The 18,404-nt window shown below is 44.8% G+C and overlaps 1 protein-coding gene across 8 annotated transcripts in view; it reads left to right on the forward strand.

Annotated features, from left to right (window-relative positions):
- Positions 1-18,404, forward strand: part of ADAD1 (adenosine deaminase domain containing 1) — a 551,435-nt gene that overhangs the window by 408,679 nt on the left and 124,352 nt on the right. For all 8 annotated transcript variants that reach the window (XM_029586923.1, XM_029586984.1, XM_029586949.1 and 5 more), the window contains one exon: positions 5,343-5,572. In XM_029586923.1, the coding sequence (XP_029442783.1) occupies positions 5,343-5,572 (230 nt within the window). The remainder of the gene's footprint in view (positions 1-5,342; positions 5,573-18,404) is intronic.

An 18,404-nucleotide genomic window follows, 5' to 3' on the forward strand; every position in this document is an offset into this window, starting at 1 on the left:
AGGGTATCTGGTATGCCCAGGAGCACTGTTGCCAAATTGGTTTCCTCGTGCTTTGGGCAATTGGATACACGCTGTGAGCTTTCACAGATTCTGTCCAGCAAAGTTGCCCTGATGAAAACTGATAACCAAGTAGCAATGTTGTTTGTCAACAAGCAAAGAGGTATGGTATCGTACCTGCTGTATCAGGGAGCGGTCCAGATATGACCATGTACCCTGTCCCATTGGATGGTGCTCAGGGCCATGATCGGAGTATGTATTAACGGATAGTCTGAATTGTGTCTTCAGACCGCCACGAATGGTCTCTGGACTAAGAGGTCACGAATCGGATCTTCCACCTCTGGGGAAGCCCTGATGTGTATCTATTCGCAGCGCCTTGGAACAGGAAGGTTCTGCAGTTCTGCTCCCTGTTCAGGACAATTGGCAAACCAGCCTCAGATGCCCTTGCCTGATTTCATCAGTAGCGGACGGGATAGAAAGTAATGTTTGTCTTTTTGGGGATGACACTAAGATGTGCAACAGAGTGGACACGCCGGAAGGAGAGGAGAGAATGAGACTGGATTTAAGGAAGCTGGAAGAGTGGTTGAAGATATGGCAGCTGAGATTCAATGCTAAGAAGTGCAGAGTCATGCATATGGGGTGTGGAAATACAAAAGAACTGTATTCGATGGGGGGTGAAGGGCTGATGTGCACAGAGCAGGAGAGAGACCTTGGGGTGATGGTGTCTGATCTGAAGTCGGCGAAACAATGTGACAAGGCGATAGCTAAAGCCAGAAGAATACTGGGCTGCATAGAGAGAGGAATATCGAGTAAGAAAAGGGAAGTGATTATCCCCTTTTACAGGTCCTTGGTGAGGCCTCAACTGGAGTGTACTGTGCTCAGTTCTGAAGACCGTATCTCCAAATGCACAGAGACAGGACGGAGGCAGTCCAGAGAAGGGCGACCAAAAAGGTGGAGGGTCTTCATCGAATGACTTATGAGGAGAGATTGAAGAATCTAAATATGTACACCCTGGAGGAAAGGAGGAGCCTAGGTGATTATGATACAGACTTTCAGATACTTGAAAGGTTTTAATGATCCAAAGACAATGACAAACCTTTTCCGTTTGGCAAAAAATCAGCAGAACCAGGGGTCACGATTTGAAGCTCCAGGGAGGAAGACTCAGAACCAATGTCAAGAAGTATTTCTTCACGGAGAGGGTGGTGGATGCCTGGAACGCCCTTCCAGAGGAAGTGGAGAAGACCAAAACTGTGAAGGATTTCAAAGGGGCGTGGAATAAATACTGTGGATCCATAAAGTCTAGAGCAGGGGTCCCCAACCACCCGTCCGTGGGCCGTAGGGGGTTTTTGCCGGTCCGCTTCGGTGTTCATTGGCTGCCGTTGCGGGGAGGTGGGGCGAGGTTGGAGACCCGCCTCATCCAAACCCACGACCCGAAAAGCCAAGTAGCGCATCGCGGCCGAGCAGTGAACTATGTTGCCGTAGCCGCGCGGGCAGGAAGGAGGAGCATCAGCCACTGCAGGTGCTCCTCCTCCGCCCTGCCCCGGAAGGAAAATGTTGCCGAGCCACACAGGCAGGAAGGAGGGGGAGCTTCAGCCGCATGCAGAAGAGGAGCAGCACGGCCCGAGAAAACCAGGGACGCTGCAGAGCCAATCCTGTGGCGACCCGTAAAGAAGAGGCTCAGAGGTGAGTGCGTGTATGACATGAGTTGAGAGATGGTGTGTGAGTGAGTTGAGAGACTGTGTATGGGATAGACTGTGTGTGTTTGCAGAGACAACATGTGAGAGCCTCTGTGTGTGTGAGAGAGACAGCATGTGGGAGTGAGAGAGAGCCTGTGTGTGAGTCAGACAGCATGTACCAGTGAGAGACAGTGCGTATGAATGATTGTATGAGAGAGCATGTGAGAGTGAGAGCCTGTGTGTGTGTGAGAGAGAGAGAGAGAGAGAAAGCATGTGAGAATGAGAACCTGACTCTGTGTTTGAGGGAGAAGACAGATGGAGAGAAAAGAAATAGAAAAAAAGGCAATATAAAAGGAATTGGCAAAAAAATAAGAAAGGGAAGGTGGGGGAAAAAAGCCTGTGACCAACCAATTCGAAAACTAGGATCAGACAGCAGATGTAAAAAAAAAAAAATTACTTTTTACTGATTGGCACATGTAATCTTTGGGAATATGCAAAAGTAACACTTTCTCTATGCGGATCTCACAATGTACGAGGCAGCAGAATGGGCTTCAGTGCCAGTAACAGCAATCAGCACCTCCCCAATAGCCACGCGGCAGCAGTGACAGTGGCAGCAGAGGAATGAGGGAGGCTCTGAGGTTGTGAGGGAGCCAGTGAGAGTGAGAGCATGAGTGTGTATGAGAAAATCCAGAGGAGTAAGAGTGTGTGTGGGGGGGTGTGTGGATGAGGAGAGAGTATCTTACAGCCTGAGAGTGGGTATAAGAGCATGAATGTATATGTATGTGACAGTGTATGTGTGAGAGACAATGGACCTGTGAGTATGTATGAGAGAGAGGATAACCTCCTAATCCTCGACAATATCAGGGTGACTGGAAATCAAGAGCTCCCATGTATGGACAGCAGGAGCTTTTTAAAATCCTTATTAGTTTTAATTGTGTGTTATTTGATATATGTGCTGTTTTGAAATATTTTATTGGTGTTTGGGAAATTGTAAAAAATAATCCCGCCCCTTTATGACCAAAGCCCCGCCCCACCCCGCCTTGCCAGGCCATGGAAAAATGGTCTTGCTTGAAGCCGGTCCCTGGTGCTAAAAAGGTTGGGGACCACTAGTCTAGAGGATATGAATGAAGAGAAGAGGCATGGGTGTGGCTTGCGGGAATGACAGCTACTACCTGGAGGTTAATACCCTTATTCAATAAACATACTGTTAATGCGACTCTAACATTGCTCTATGCTTCAATGGCAAGAGGAAATGTGGAAAAAAGGATTTGCATTCACAAAAAAACAGGGGAGTAGCTTGCTTGTTGCGGCGGTTACTACCCCAAACCAAATAAGTCTGATTCTTCACTTTCAATGCATATCCAGCATAGCTGTCTGCTTCAACAGCAGGGGGGAAAGAGAGAAAGAGGATTTATATTCAGGCAACAACCAACAAGGACTGAATTGCACAGGCTGGGTAAACATATAAGCATGGGTGTAGCTTGCTTGTTGCGGCGGTTACTTATCCCTAACCAATTAAGCTAGATACTTCACTTAGATGCAGCTCCAGCACTGCTCTCTACATCAGTGGTGGGGTTGGAGGGTAACTAGAACCAAAAAGTTACTAATAAGGGCCAAGAGTAACAGATAAGTATGAGAAAAATGTGAAAGCTTGCTGGGCAGAGTGGATGGGCCGTTTGGTCGTCTTCTGCTGTCATTTCTATGTTTCTATTTTACTCTCTTGAAGCTTCGTGGGGACAAAGGGACTATGATTCCCTTAGCCTGTTATTGTCTGAGCAGGTCTGGCTTCTAATCCTACAGTAGTTATCCATCCGGAGACCAGCCAGTCTGGCGACTTCCCCAGATCTCATCTCACAGGAACAAGGCAGGTTATGAAATCCCAAACTCCAGGCCTTGTCGCTCACAGCCTGAAAGTTGAGAGGTTAATTCTGCAACCACTCAATGTCTGAGGATGTTTCTCGGGTTTTGGTGGCTTCTAGGAAGCCTTCCTCTGGAAAGTCCTTTGGACTGAAGTGTAGGAGGTTTTCTATGTGCTATGAGCAGAAGGCCTTTGATCCTTTCTCCTGCCCCACACAAAAACTGCTTGTTTACCTTCTAAACCTATCAGTGGCTGACTTGAAGTCCAGCTTAGTTAGGATTCATCTGAGTGTAATTGGGGCATACTACCATAGTGTAGATGGTACACCCATTTTTATACAGCCTATGGTTTTATGCTTCATGTGGATCCTGCTTCCTTTGAGGCCTCCCGCTGTGTCTTGGGATCTCAATGTGGTGTTAGCTCAGCTGACAAAAGCTCCTTGTCATCCGCTGCGCTCTTGTGACCTGAAGTACTGACCTAGGTGGTCATATTTTTGGTGGTAGTCACTCAGCACCAAGGGTCATAGAGCTCCAGGCCTTAGTGACTTATCCACCTTACATTAAGTTTTCCATGATAGGGTAGTCTTGCATATGCACCCGACATTCCTGCCTAAGGTGGTGCCTGACTTCGATCTTAACCAGTCCATCGTCCTGCCAGCATTTTTTCCCAGGCCCCATTCGCATAAAGGTGAACAACCCTGCACGGTTTGGACTGCAAGTGACCCTTAGCCTTCTATCTGGAGCAGACAGAAACCCATAGACAGTCTACCCAACCTTGTATTTCTTTTGGTAAGAATAGGTTGGTCGTTCCCATTGCTGAAGAGAACTGGAGTACTGTGCTCAGTTCTGGAGACCCTATCTCTGAATGGACAGAGACAGGATGGAGGCGGTCCAGAGAAGGGCGACCAAAAAGGTGGATGGTCTTCATCGAATGACTTATGAGGAGAGATTGAAGAATCTAAATATGTACACCCTGGAGGAAAGGAGGAGCAGAGGTGATATGATACAGACTTTCAGATACTTGAAAGGTTTTAATGATCCAAAGACAATGACAAATGACCATCCTATTCTTACCAAAAGAAATACAAAGTTGGGTAGACTGTCTATGGGTTTCTGTCTGCTCCAGATAGAAGGCTAAGGCTCACTTGCAGTCCAAACCGTGCAGGGTTGTTCACCTTTATGCGAATGGGGCCTGGGAAATAATGTTGGCAGGACGATGGACTGGTTAAGATGGAAGTCAGGCAAACAGAAATAGAGACTCGCGGCCCTGAGAAGCACACAGTGTCATGTCCCCCCCTCTACTTGTTTTGGTGCCGACTGTTTCTATTTCTCTTTGCCGCGAGCAGGATAGACCTCGCTTGCGGCACCATGTGGCTGTTCTTCCGTGGCCCCTTCAGCTCGGCGCCCTGAGAAGCACACAGTTGGCGCTGAAACAGGTAGGGGGGTGCGACCGGTGGGGGGGGGGGGGCAGCAGCTCAAGCACTGACCCTGCTTACCTGTAATGGGTGTCTTCTAAAGACAGCAGTTCACCAGTCACACACATGCTCCCTCCTCTTCTTGAGTTGAGCTGATGCATTTTGTACTGCTGTGGGGTCTTTAGGTCTTTGGAAAGCTCTGAAAAGTCTTCCATATTGGTGCTGTTGGAAGACATAACCCATCTGTGAAAACAGTGAACTGCTGTCTTCAAAGAACAGGTCTTATTCGTAAGTAACTTTATTTTACAGGTTGTTACAAGTTTCTTAAAAGTGTTGTCCTTTGTAAGACAAACTATGAATCAATTGAATTTTAATCATGGCTGTTTCTTTATTATAGACGCCTCACACCATATTCTGCAGCAGCACATGAAGCTAACCAAGAGCTCAGTCTCCATATTTCAGTAGAAGGCAAGAATTACCCAGCTGCTTATTCTCCTGGTGAAGTTACTAGCACTGTAAGCAGCATGTCTTCTAGTGACAAACTGACAAGATGGGAAGTGCTAGGAGTGCAAGGAGCACTACTTAGCCATTTTATTCAGCCAGTGTATGTCAGCAGTATATTAATTGGTAAGTTGTGAGTTTGGTTTTATCTGAAATTCATATTAGAATGTTACTAGTAGGTATAGAATAACATTAAATATGCTACTGATTATGAATGCCCGGTCTTTTCTATTGTAGTTTGACAATAATAGTCATTCTTAAGAGTTGTTCTATGGTTTTGATTATATCATAAAAAAATTCTGAGCAGATGACATTGCTCATTTTTTTTATTGCCTGAAAGATTCTTCCTGCACAATTGGGATTAGCTGTTTATTGGGTTTAAGAGGTCTGAGTATTCATTTGCAGCTCCCCTATTTTTTTTACACTCTTCCCTTTTTCTAGCTAGTTCAGCCATTGCAGTGTCAGTCTTCATGCATATGGAGCACTTACACCCCTAGCAGAATTTTAACATATAAACTCTAATTCTGGCCAGTAGGTTTTGAGTTCAGAAGGAATACTGACTGCAGAACCATATTTTGCTGGTGGTAGGATACTTAAATCTTAAAAAAGAATTCTCAGTGTTAAACTAATACTGGCTGTGTATATTCTGTGCTACCTTTTAACTCGTATTTGTTTCCAAGAGTTAAGAATTGTAAATTAGTCTTGGATTAAATTTGGGAGCTACTAGAGGTTAGTATTTACATGTGTGAAGAATGTTTGTGTCTAGAGAAAACAAACTTTGGATTAATTTTACGAGCTAGTAAAGATTAAGGTAAGTTTGCAAGTGTAAAGAGTTGTATGCTTAAAGGATAATAGGCCTTGGATTAATTTTTGTGAATTAGTAAAGGTCAGTATTTGTAGGTATTAGAATTGAGTTTGTAAAGGTTGTTCCACTGGTGGATTGGACAAAAAACTTAGGTGTAATGTTGGATAGGGGCTTGAGTAGGTAAGAATATGTTGACTGTTTCTTAAGGAATCTTTCTACAAACTGAGTTATTCACCAGGGCTTTTATTTTAGCATAAATACACTATTTTAATTATCTATGTTATATAGTGTTTCCCAACCAGTGCGCCATGGCACACTGATGTGCCTTTAGACCTGATCAGGTATGCCATGTAAAGTCACCCCTACCTGCTGCTCAAGTCCAAACCAACACCTGGGCTTTGCTCTCAGCACCTTGCAGCAATAAGAGATGACGACAGTGACTCTTACATATAATGGAGCTCCTTTTAGAGAGCATGCATAATCATGCATTCTTCCTATTCCTAGCTACACCATAAGCATGTGGTAATAGCATGCAGGGCATGAATTGCTGAGCCCTGCTTTGTGCAGCATACATCACTTCCTTATCTTCCCGTTCCTGGGCATCCCACTTCTGAAATCTTCCTCTCACGGTCAGGCAGGCTGGGATCAGGGACTTACACCTACAGGTCCAGGGCCAGACTCTGGGGCAAGGCCGGACTGGATCTTCTCCCTGTACCAGCCACTTCCCCCGCAGGTTGAGCCTTTTGGGTTCTGGTGGCTGGCAGGATTTAGCAGGTACTGGAAAAACTGGTTCCAGAAGCAGGGCTAATTGCTGGAACACGGCACAGGCTCAGAGCTGGAACATGGCCAGAGGCAGACAACAGCTGGAATCAACTACCAGGCCAGGGCTGGAAACATGGACTGGACATGACAGGACTGGATAAGACTGGACAAGGACAAGACTAGAACAAGCAACAATAAACAAGAAGCCCAAACGGCACATGGCTGGCCTAGGCAAATTTAGAGGGCCCAAAGGCTGCAAAGTTGCCCAAATAGGCTTCTGAGCAAGGCCAAGGTAGGGCCATAAGGCAAGGCAGGAGACCAAGGTAAGCCATAAGACTAGTATGGGCAGGTCAGGGAGCTGAGGTGACTCGAAGAAGCAAGGAGAGAATGGACAGTCTGGATTTATTTATTTATTTATTAAAATTTATATACCGGTATTTGGTTAGGTACCATCATATCGGATTAAGTAGGGCTGGAGTCACCACCTCATGGGATCAGCAAGATCATAAACTTGCCCCACTCACAGCAAGAGTGGCTGTAAGTGGGGCATGCTTATGATCTCTGCTGGCAGGGAGGGCTATGTAGCTGGCAGAACTATGACACTTTCAGCCTCTTTCCTATCCCCAGGTTGAATGAGACAGGGAGAGTGCACTAACCATTGAATGTGATTTCCTGTGAGTGTTGAGAGTCTCTTTATAAACCACATGTGGCAGTTAAGGTAACTAACAGTTGGCTGCCCACACCATACTGCCTTCTCTCTTCTGCTGCTCTTTGTATGTAGATGGAACTGGTGCATTGTGAAGGGTTCATATAACTCTCCACACCCTCTCCCTTTTTTTTTTATTGGGGTGTCTCAATGCCTCACTAGGTTTTCTTTTGGCCAAATTAGTCCTCTCCGTGTCCACACTGCTTTCTCCAGGGAAGTTGGTATGCCACACATTGTTAGTGCAGGTGTACCTTGGGCTTGAAAAGGTTGGGAAACACTGTCACTCATAGCCTGGATGTTGAGAGGTTAATTCTGCAACTGCTCAAACTATGTGGATGTGTCTTGGGTCGTAGAAACATAGATAGTGACTGCAGAAAATGACCACCGGTCCATCCAGTCTGCCCAGCAAGCTTATATTAGCATCTGCTGTGCCATACGGTTCACCCCTGTATTTAGTTTCCCAAAACCTTCAATGTCAGGGCTTTTGCTGGTTGCTGCGAGCCCAATTTCCCATTCCCTCTTGCTGTTGAAGCAGAGCACAATTTTGGAATTCCATCAGAAATATCAGGCTTATTGGTTAAGAGTAGTAACCGCCACACCAGCAAGACTAATCGGAGAAAATTCTTTTTCACTCAACGCACAATAAAGCTCTGGAATTTGTTGCCAGAGAAGGTAGTTAGTACAGTTAGTGTAGCTGGGTTCAAAAAAGGTTTGGATAAGTTCTTGGAGGAGAAGTCCATTAATGGCTATTAATCAATTATACTTAGGGAATAGCCACTGCTATTAATTGCATCAGTAACATGGGTTCTTCTTAGTGTTTGGGTAATTGCCAGGTTCTTGTGGCCTGGTTTTTGGCCTCTGTTGGAAACAGGATGCTGGGCTTGATGGACCCTTGGTCTGTCCCAGCATGGCAATTTCTTATGTTCTTACTCCCATGCACTTTTCTTCATTTCCATCTTCTAACCTTTAGGGATCCACAGTGTTTATCCCATTGCCCCTTTGAAATCTTTCACTGATTTAGTCTTCCCACCTCCTCCAGAAGGGCATTCCAGGCATCTACCACCCTCACCGTGAAGAAATATTTCTTGACGTTTGTTCTGAGTCGTCCTCCATGGAGTTTCATTACATGACTCCTAGTTCTATTACTTCTATTGATTACTTTCCAACGGAAAAAGTTGGTTTATGCATCACTAAACCTTTCAGGTATCTGAAGATCTGTAAAATATACCCCCCCCCCCTGCATCTCCTCTCTTCCAGGTATATATATTTAAGATCTTCAATCTCTCCTCTCCACCATCACCATTTTGGTTGCCTTTCTCTGGACCGCCTCCATCCTGTCTCTGCCCCTTTTGAGATATGGTCTCCAGATTTGAACACAATACTTCAGGTGAGGCCTCACCAATGACCTGTACAAGGGGATTATCACCTCCTTTCTCGTACTGGTTATTCCTCTCTATGCAGCCCAGATTTCTTCTGGCTTTAGCTATCACCTTGTCACACTGCTTCACCATCTTCAGATTGCTAGACACTATCACCCTAAGGTCCCTCTCTTGCTCCGTGTGCAACAGCTCTTCACCCCCATCACATACAGCTCTTTTGAATTACCACCCCCCAGATGCCTGACTGCACTTCTTGGCATTGAATCCCAGCTGCCATCTCTTCGACCACTGTTCATAATTCTTTAAATCATGTCTCATTCTCTCTACTCCTTCCGGCATGTCCACTCTGTTGCAGATCTTAGTATCATCCACAAATAGACAAACTTTGCCTTCTATCCCTTCCACAATGTCACTCACAAAGATATTGAACAGGACCAGTCCCATCACTGATGCTTGTGGCAGAGATTTAAAAACTGTGTGGCCTTTAATTTGATGCTGAAAGCAAATTGGCAATGAATCCTCTGGAAAAAAAGTGAATTACAATTACAGCATAATAAACCATCCATATCAAAATAGCACTGATTGCCAGCACTCAAATAGTAACAACCCTACTTATGAAAAAGGCAACACTGAAAATATTACACTAGACCCTACAACATCAGCACTTCTATCAGGAAAATAGAACAAGCCTAATTACTGTAGATCTCTACACAGAAATTAATCATGCAGAATACTTTCTTGGTCACACAGACTAAAGAGACCATAAAAGATAAATAGAAACATGCAGATAATTTCAACTTGAAACTGTAACAAATCAGACTCTGTGTGCAGTGGAAAAATAAACATTATTCTACATAAAACAAATAAAACCAAGAAATATAAATAATCATAATAATAAAACCATATGCATAGAAAGAATTAACATTTCATAACAGGTGGTGAAAAGAATATCCAATAATTAAACTCATAAAATATTTTTACAAATTTCCCAGATACCAATAATATTTCAAAATATCAGACATAAAGAATACTCAATGAAAACAAATATTAAAAAATCTCCTGCTCTCCATACCTGGGAACTTTTCATTTCCAGACACCCAAAGATTGTCATGGATTAGAAGGGGAAGGGGGCACACAAACTTGCTTCTCTCTCACACATGCTTTGTCATCACATACGCACATGCTCTTTCTCACAGACATACACATATGCACAGCTACGCTCTATCTCTCGCACACATTTATGATGATATAGCTGCATACACATTCATTATTCTGTGTCTCTTACACACACGCATGCAATCATGCACTGTGTTTCTCCTTTACGTGCAGGCAGGAGCAGCCTTCCTTCACTCCACTGATAGAGCAGCTCCTTCCTTGGGCTACATGGGCCCAGCATACACAACTACAGCCTCTATGGGCTGCGCAGGCTGGTCGATATAACTGCATTGCAGTCTCCTTTCTTGGTGTGGGACTAATGACACAGCTACAGCAACCTCTTTTCCGCACATGATTTTTGGACTCCAGGCGTGGGCCCCTGTGTGCCTGATGCTAACAATGTCCCTACTAAAGATCCTTCAAATGAGGATATGGAAGAGGCTTTAGGGGGAAGTAGCTGTGATTTCCTGGAGGAAGTACACTTTTTTTTCTGAGGAGGAAGATGATTCTATCATTCACCTTTTCCATAAGAATGATCTTACAGTGCTAATTGGACAAATAAATTCGGCGCTCAGATTACCTAACAAAATTGGAGGGGAAAACAAGATGACCGCCGCGTGAACAGGCAGGCAAGACGTTCTCTCCCCGCTTTCCTGAATCAACTTACCTCTACTGGAGAAAAATGCCACACTCCAAAAGAAAAGCTAACTAAGAGAAGCAGCTTCCTCATCGCCGGTGTTTGAGAATCAAGCAGATGAGGATTGAGACCTTTTTTGCTGCTGCAGCAGGAACGAAGCCAGAGGAAGCAGCCGCTACAACAGCTGCAGCAGAGCAGGCCGTGGAGTTGTTGGCTGACTAGATCACCTTAAGGCCCAGCGCACATTGACCCCCCACCCCCGTCTCCTGTCCCTCAAGATACAGCATCAATAGAGGTGAGACCTCGAAGAACTGAAATTATGACTAGACTTTCCTTTAAACCTAATATTGATATCATAATGTAACCGTCTCTTTTTTGTCAGTAAGGAGGTCCAGACAACTGATCCGTAAAGATAGACTTTTATTGCCAGCAAGATGCAGCTAAGACAACGGCTTAGTACAACTGCATGCCACGCCCCCTTCGGAGCAAACCTTTATACACTTTACAGTTCTTATCTTTCACACATGCGTTCTGGTTTTGCTGAACAAACATTTTACAAACTGCTGAACAAGCAATAGCTAGCGTGGTCTCTAGTAGGTGTAGCTTATGATCAGACTATTGTTTCGTCATTTAATTGACGGGTTAGATATTTGCGACAGCGTTCGTATTAATACAATACAAAATATGAATCCAAAATGGAGTCACGTTCACTAAACGTTAGTGCGTAAGTACGTCATTACGTGTTATTTGCGTTGCAAATGTTAGTAAATCAAGATGGCTGTGCGTTTCACTGCAGCATGATGAGACGAGAGGCATCACAGCTATGCAGTCTTCAGGGGTTCATGGAATCGAACTCCTTCATTCCCCCCTTTGATACTTTCAACGCCGATGGAGAGTGGAAGTATCATTTGCAGCTGTTAAGTAACTGAAAAGAGAAGCAAGAATCAATACTAATAACTGTAAGGTGGACCCTAAAATGTTACTAGGTCGTTGGTTACTTCACGGGTTTGAGACGGATGGGCCCTACTGGCGTCAACCCCCTTTGTAGCCCGGCTTTCCCTAGTAACAAAAGTGGTCCTGTCGGTGAATTAGGTGGTTTTAGAGTTTAGTATCAAAATAATCATTATCAGAATCAAAAGAGATATCATCAGAGTCAGATGCTTCAGAATCAGGGAAAGTAGAAATCGACACATACTTATTGATCATCATAATATGAGCTGCAGCCCTGCGATCAGCAATGGTTTCAATCATAGATCGTAGATTTCTGAAAATAAGAGGTAAACAAAGAGGGAACAGAATGCAAGTTAGAATAAAAAACAAAAGAGGAATGAAGATGTCCTTCAATCCGGGGATTGAAGTAAGCCAATTTGGTAGTGAGGAAGTCCAATCAAGGATACCGGTCCATGTTTGCACAGGGACATGAGCTAATCGGATCATGCGATCAGTAATTTCCTCGATAACTTTGCTCTTATCATCGATCTGCAAACAACAATTTGAGAGGTTAAATTTGCCACAGACACCACCTTCTTGTGCTAGGAGGTAGTCCAAGGCTAAACGATTTTGGTAGACAGCTGTTATTATTCTGGTGTTTTGTTTGGCCAAGATAATGAGTGCCATAGCAGAGTCGTTGGTCAGGAGTTCTAGTACTGCTTGTAAGCGAATGATGCGATTCAACATGTATATTGGAGTTCTATATCCATAGGATCCATCTTCAGCCCATGTGGCAGGGCCGTAGTATTGTACAATTCGCTCAGGGGGCCACTCCTGATCTTTCCAATCACCAATAGAAACTTTAGGGCTTCTGCGACGTTTGTTTGGCTTCATAGGGCTATAGACAGGTACACCCAACGTTTCACCCGCTGTGATTGGTAAGAGAAAGAAACTTGGTCGTATGGTGGCTAGGAAACAGGTGCCATACCAGTTGAGCGGTAGTAATTCATATGCCCGGCGGCCACAAACGAAGTAGTAACCGTCTGGTGCAGCGAAGAGAGTAGTTGGCGCTCCAGCAGCAGTCCACGTTTTGTTGAGGACTGTTTCAGTCCACATGGTAGTAGGCATTGTCAAATTCTCAGTTTGCCACCAGGTTTGTTTGGTTAGGTTCGCAGTAAGCACCCCCGTACATGGGGAATTACCAACAGAGGTAGTATATACTCGGGAATGTTGTCGAGATATGCAATGTCTGCCAATGACATCTGTCTGGAGAGCCCATTCATATGGGTGTGGTTTCCGTTTGTAAGTTATAGTCGTGTTCAATTGATTGAGATCGGTTTGGAAGACCTCTTTGGCTTCCCATGGCCATTGTTCTCCAGTGTGCGTTCCCCCGCAGACAAAACAATTTTTAACTTCAAGAGAGAGAGCTATATTCTCAGCCAGATTGACAAACATATTCTTTGCTTGATTGGAGAATGCATGTTTTTTCAATTCTTCTGATGCGTGGGATATTTCATCAAAGAAGGACTGATAGCCTACAACAGTAGTCTGATGAATGATTGGTCGAGGTTTGTCTCGACGCTGGGTAATTGTTATATAGGTCATGGGGTCTTTCCCTGTTCCATCGATTCCAAAGCCCCAAGTATCTTGCCAGGGATATCCTTCACCCCGTATGGGCCATTGTATGGACATGGTATTACCAGCTACTGCAGTTAACCGGCCAATTCCATGGCAACCATGATATCCTCCTCCTGTATAGTCACATACCAGAGCCCATCCTGATAAAATTAAGTCTCCTTGACAGGGTAGCCATTGAGATGGATTGGCCACCCGATTGTAAGGACAAAGGTACTTATGGTTGTGAGCATAGGCCTGTTTCCAGGCTTTGGATCCGCAGTGGAGGGCGCTCGGGTGCTTTCCAATGGCTTCACAGGCGTCGAAGGTAATGGTGGCAGTAGATTCTCCTCCAATAAGGACTTTGGTCGAGTTGATGTAGTACAGGATGCCTTTTCCTTCCGGAACGATGGTTGAGGTATAGCTCTTTGGTAATCCAACGGTCAGGGTGATGTTATAGTACTTGGGAGTTGTAGGTGTATGACAAATGACCTTGTCATTTTGTAGGCACCGGTGAAAAGACTGGTATCCTTGAGTAGTATTCAATGAGCACGCAGGCTGAGCTGCACATGAGTCGGGTGGCTGAGATTGGTGTATAATGGTAGAGACAATCTGGAATCCATCTAGAGTAGTGGTACGGATTAACTTGACACATTCAGTGCAGTTTTTGCTTAGAGGTAGAACAAGAGATGTAGCTGTAGAACAGGAAATCAGTAGAATAACTAGTAGTAGTCTGGTTGTCATAGCCGAAAGTTGAGGGTGAACACGTTGGACTTGAATTGTAAGTAGTTCAGTAGATTAATTCTGAAAGGAAGAAAAAATGTATATGTTAGTACTCTTTAGCAAAGTACTATAATCATCTAATCTGGACTATCTTGTTGCCTGTTTTGAGTGAATCTTAATTTGTGGTCTCCAATCCTGGAGACTTGCCAATTGGAGGCAGCAGGTTTTAGGCGAGTCCAGTGAATCCAGGAAGGACATCCAGAGACCTTTACAGCAGTAGGAGTGGTGAGTAGTACTGTGTATGGACCCTTCCAACGTGGTTTGAGGAAATTGGATTCATCCCAGTCCTTCATCCATACAGAATTTCCAACTTGGAATGGATGAATTGGGGTTAACAAAACTAACGGTTCAACGTCACATGTATAGTCCTGAATTGCAATGACTGTGTTATATAGTCCTTTGAGCTGATTACTTAGTGACAACTCCCCTTGTATCTGCAATGATTCGGGAAAAGAAGGGAGAGGTGGAGGTCTTGCATACATCATCTCATACGGTGTTAGCCCTGATCGTTTTGGACTGCATCTGAGATGTAGCAAGGCTAAGGGTAGGATGTCTGGCCATTTGGTCTTTGTTTCTTGACATAGTTTAGCTATCTGATTCTTCAGCGTTCTGTTAGCCCGTTCAACAGATCCACTGCTCTGCGGTCGCCATGCGCAGTGCAGATGCCATGTGATACCGAGGATTTTACTTAGTCTTTGGATAACATCGCTGGTAAATGCTGGTCCATTGTCTGAATTGATTTGTCTTGGTAATCCGTAGCGTGGTAAGATTTGGTGAAGGAGCAAGGACGCAACTTCTTTGGAGGTTTCAGTTCGTGTTGGTGTGGCTTCGATCCATCCGGTATAGGTGCAGACAGCCACCAGCATTGCTTTGTAGCCTTTGGACGGAGTCATGTGAGTAAAGTCAATTTGGCAAACTTGGAAAGGTGTAGTTCCTCTTAAAATATGTCCAGGTGATGGACCAGGTCCACTTCTAGGATTATTTTTGGCACATGTGACACATTGGCTGATTGCGTGTTTTGTTAGTTGGATTATTTTATTGATGTAATATGTCTTTCCCAGCAACTTTACCAGTGCATCTCGTCCGAGATGGGTTTTGTTATGTGCTTCCTTGACAATAGTCCAAGCTAATGTTTCTGGAATCCATATTCTGTTATCTTGCAGAATCCACCAGCCATTGTGATGGTGGATCTGTTCAGCCTGTGCCCAGTCATTCTCCTCTGTCGAATAGGTAGGAGTTTCTGTTGGGAATTGTAGAAGTGGATATGTTGTAGTTGGGATTGATAATAAATGTGCACGGGCTGCTTCTTTTGCTGTTTTATCTGCCCATTGGTTTCCTTTTGCAACGGGATCTGACTTTCCGGTATGGGCTTTACAATGCATGACAGCTACCTTTTGTGGTGCCCACACAGCATCTAGTAATTGATGTATTTCAGATGCATTGGCCAATTGCTTTCCTTCGGCTGTTAGGAACCCTCGCTCCTTATATAGGGCTCCATGTACCTGGATTGTGAGGAAAGCATATTTGGAATCTGTATAAATATTCACAGTCTGTCCTTCTGCCAATTGTAAAGCTCGAGTGAGAGCGATTAGTTCAGCTTTTTGGGCTGATGTCCCAGGTGGTAGGGGCTCAGCTTCAATAATGTCGTCTTCAGAAACTACAGCATATCCAGCAACTCGAATTCCATCAATAACTTGGCTACTTCCATCAGTAAATAATGTCCATGCTCCCTGCCATGGTTGATCTCTCAAGTCTGGTCTGCTGGAATGTATTGTAGTCATGACCTCCTCACAGTCATGTGCGACGGGTTCAGGTGCCGGCATAAGAGTGGCCGGGTTCAAGTTTTTGCTGTCCTGTATTTGGATTTCAGGAGTTTCACATAGCAGAGCTTGATATTTTACAAGACGTGAATTAGTCATCCATTTTGGTCCATGGGTTTCTAGCAGTCCTTGAATGGTGTGGGGGGTTGTTACATTTAAGAGTTGTCCAAAAGTTAATTTGACTGCTTCTGGAATTAGTAAGCATGCAGCAGCAATGCTTCTTAGACAACCTGGCCATCCTTTTGCAACATTGTCCATTCCTTTTGACAGATATGCAACAGGTCTTTCCCATGAGCCTAGAGTTTGAGTCAATACCCCAATGGCCATGCCTTTCTTTTCATCGACGAATAGATGGAATGGTTTCATTACATCTGGCAATCCTAGTGCAGGTGGTTCAATCAAGGCATCTTTCAGTTGTTGTAAGCTTGTCAGTTCATGGGTTTCCCACTGAAAAGGCTGAGATTCTGCCTCCTTTCCCCGCAGCTTGTCGTACAGGGACTGGGCGATAACAGCGTAGTTAGCAATCCACAGCCTACAGTATCCTGCAGCTCCAAGGAACGCTCGGAGCTCTTTCTTGCAAGTGGGTACAGGTTGACCTCGTATTGAACTGGTACGGGATATTCCAAGGCAACGGGTACCTTCCCGGATTTGGAATCCCAGGTATTCTACTTCCAATTCACAAATTTGCACCTTCTTTTTACTTGCACGGTATTCTTTTGAGTACAACGTCTTTAATAAGTGGAGTGTGGCTATAGCACATTCGTGATACGTTTCACGAAACAACAGAAGGTCATCCACATACTGTATGACTGGCCCATACGTGACTTGATACATCTTCAAGTCTTTTGCCAGTTGCTCCCCGAACATCGTGGGTGAGTGCTTAAATCCTTGCGGTAAGCGAGTCCATGTGTACTGCTGCTTGATTCCAGTTTGTGCATTTTCCCATGTGAAGGCAAAGATCTTCTGGCATTCTTCTGCTACTGGAACGGAGAAGAAAGCATCTTTGAGGTCAATGACACTGTACCACTTGGAGGTAGGAGAAACTTGAGCCAAGATTGAGTATGGATTTGGTACAAGGGCTACTAGATCTGCTACTTGATTATTCACTTTCCGTAAATCTTGTACAGGTCGGTAATCAGAAGAACCGGGTTTCTTTACGGGCAGTAGAGGGGTGTTCCAAGCAGATCGGATTCGCCTGAGAATTCCCAAATCATACAGTCTCTGCAGGTGTACTTCAATTCCTTCTCTGGCCATGTATGGAATGGGGTATTGAGGTTGATTGATCACCTGTGCATTCTGCTTCATTTCTATCCATATGGGGGTAGCGTCGATAGCTATTCCTCCCGGGTTCTGTTCGGACCATACTTGGGGCACACTATCCATCAGTTGTCTGCGCTGTTCGTTAAGAGGGGTGTCCCCTTCGTATCGATGCAGAGTGATTTGTTCAAGAACGGGGAGATGCAGTCTCCATTCTTCTTGTAGTGGACATATCAGGGAAACTGGGCTATCGCAAAGGATGCCTTGATTTTCACCGGTAGGTTCGAATTGCAAGGTAGCCCTTAATTTACATAGGAGGTCTCTTCCTATGAGAGGTACTGGGCACCCTGGCACGTAGAGGAATTGATGGGACACTAACTGTCCTCCTATTGTAACTTGCCGTTTTTGAAGGAAGGGAGCAGTTAGTGGTTTTCCGGAAGCCCCAACTATAGAGATGTTTCTTGAAGTAGGCGTGGTGATGGCTGTGGTCATCACAGATCGTTGAGCACCCGTATCCAACAGTCCTTTGAACGTTTCAGCCCCCACTTTTATCTCCACAAGGGGGTCTAGAGGAAGAGTTCCCCTTTCTAGTCATGCTTCGCTATCCTCGCCGGAAGTTTCGCCTACAGTCATCTGCCATTCTGCTTCTTTAGATTTGGGCGGTGCGTATTCGCCCGGCTTTGCTTGCCGGCGCACCGGACACTCAGACTTCCAATGCCCTTCTTGTTTACAATATGCGCATTGGTTGGTTCCCAATGGCATTTTTCCACCTCTAACCAATCCTCCTCTATTCGCTCGTCCTCTTGGCAGCCCTCTTGATGGTGGGTTGCCCCTTCCTCGGAATCCGGGATACCCGTTATACTGCCTAGACAGGTTCCCGAAATTAGTTTCTTCCAACGCTGCGGCTAACAGACTAACACGTTCTCTTAACTTTCTAGTTTCTTTCTTTTCCTTGCTGTCTCCATCCGGTTCTCGGTTTACATACACTTTATCAGCCATTACCTTTAATTGGCTGATATTCATGCCCTCGAACCCTTCCTGCTTTTGCAACTTCCGGCGGATGTCTAGGCAGGACTGACTAACGAAGCTCATCAGTATGATAGATTGATA

This window comes from Rhinatrema bivittatum, chromosome 1, assembly GCF_901001135.1.
Source record: "Rhinatrema bivittatum chromosome 1, aRhiBiv1.1, whole genome shotgun sequence".
NCBI classification, from domain to species: domain Eukaryota; kingdom Metazoa; phylum Chordata; class Amphibia; order Gymnophiona; family Rhinatrematidae; genus Rhinatrema; species Rhinatrema bivittatum.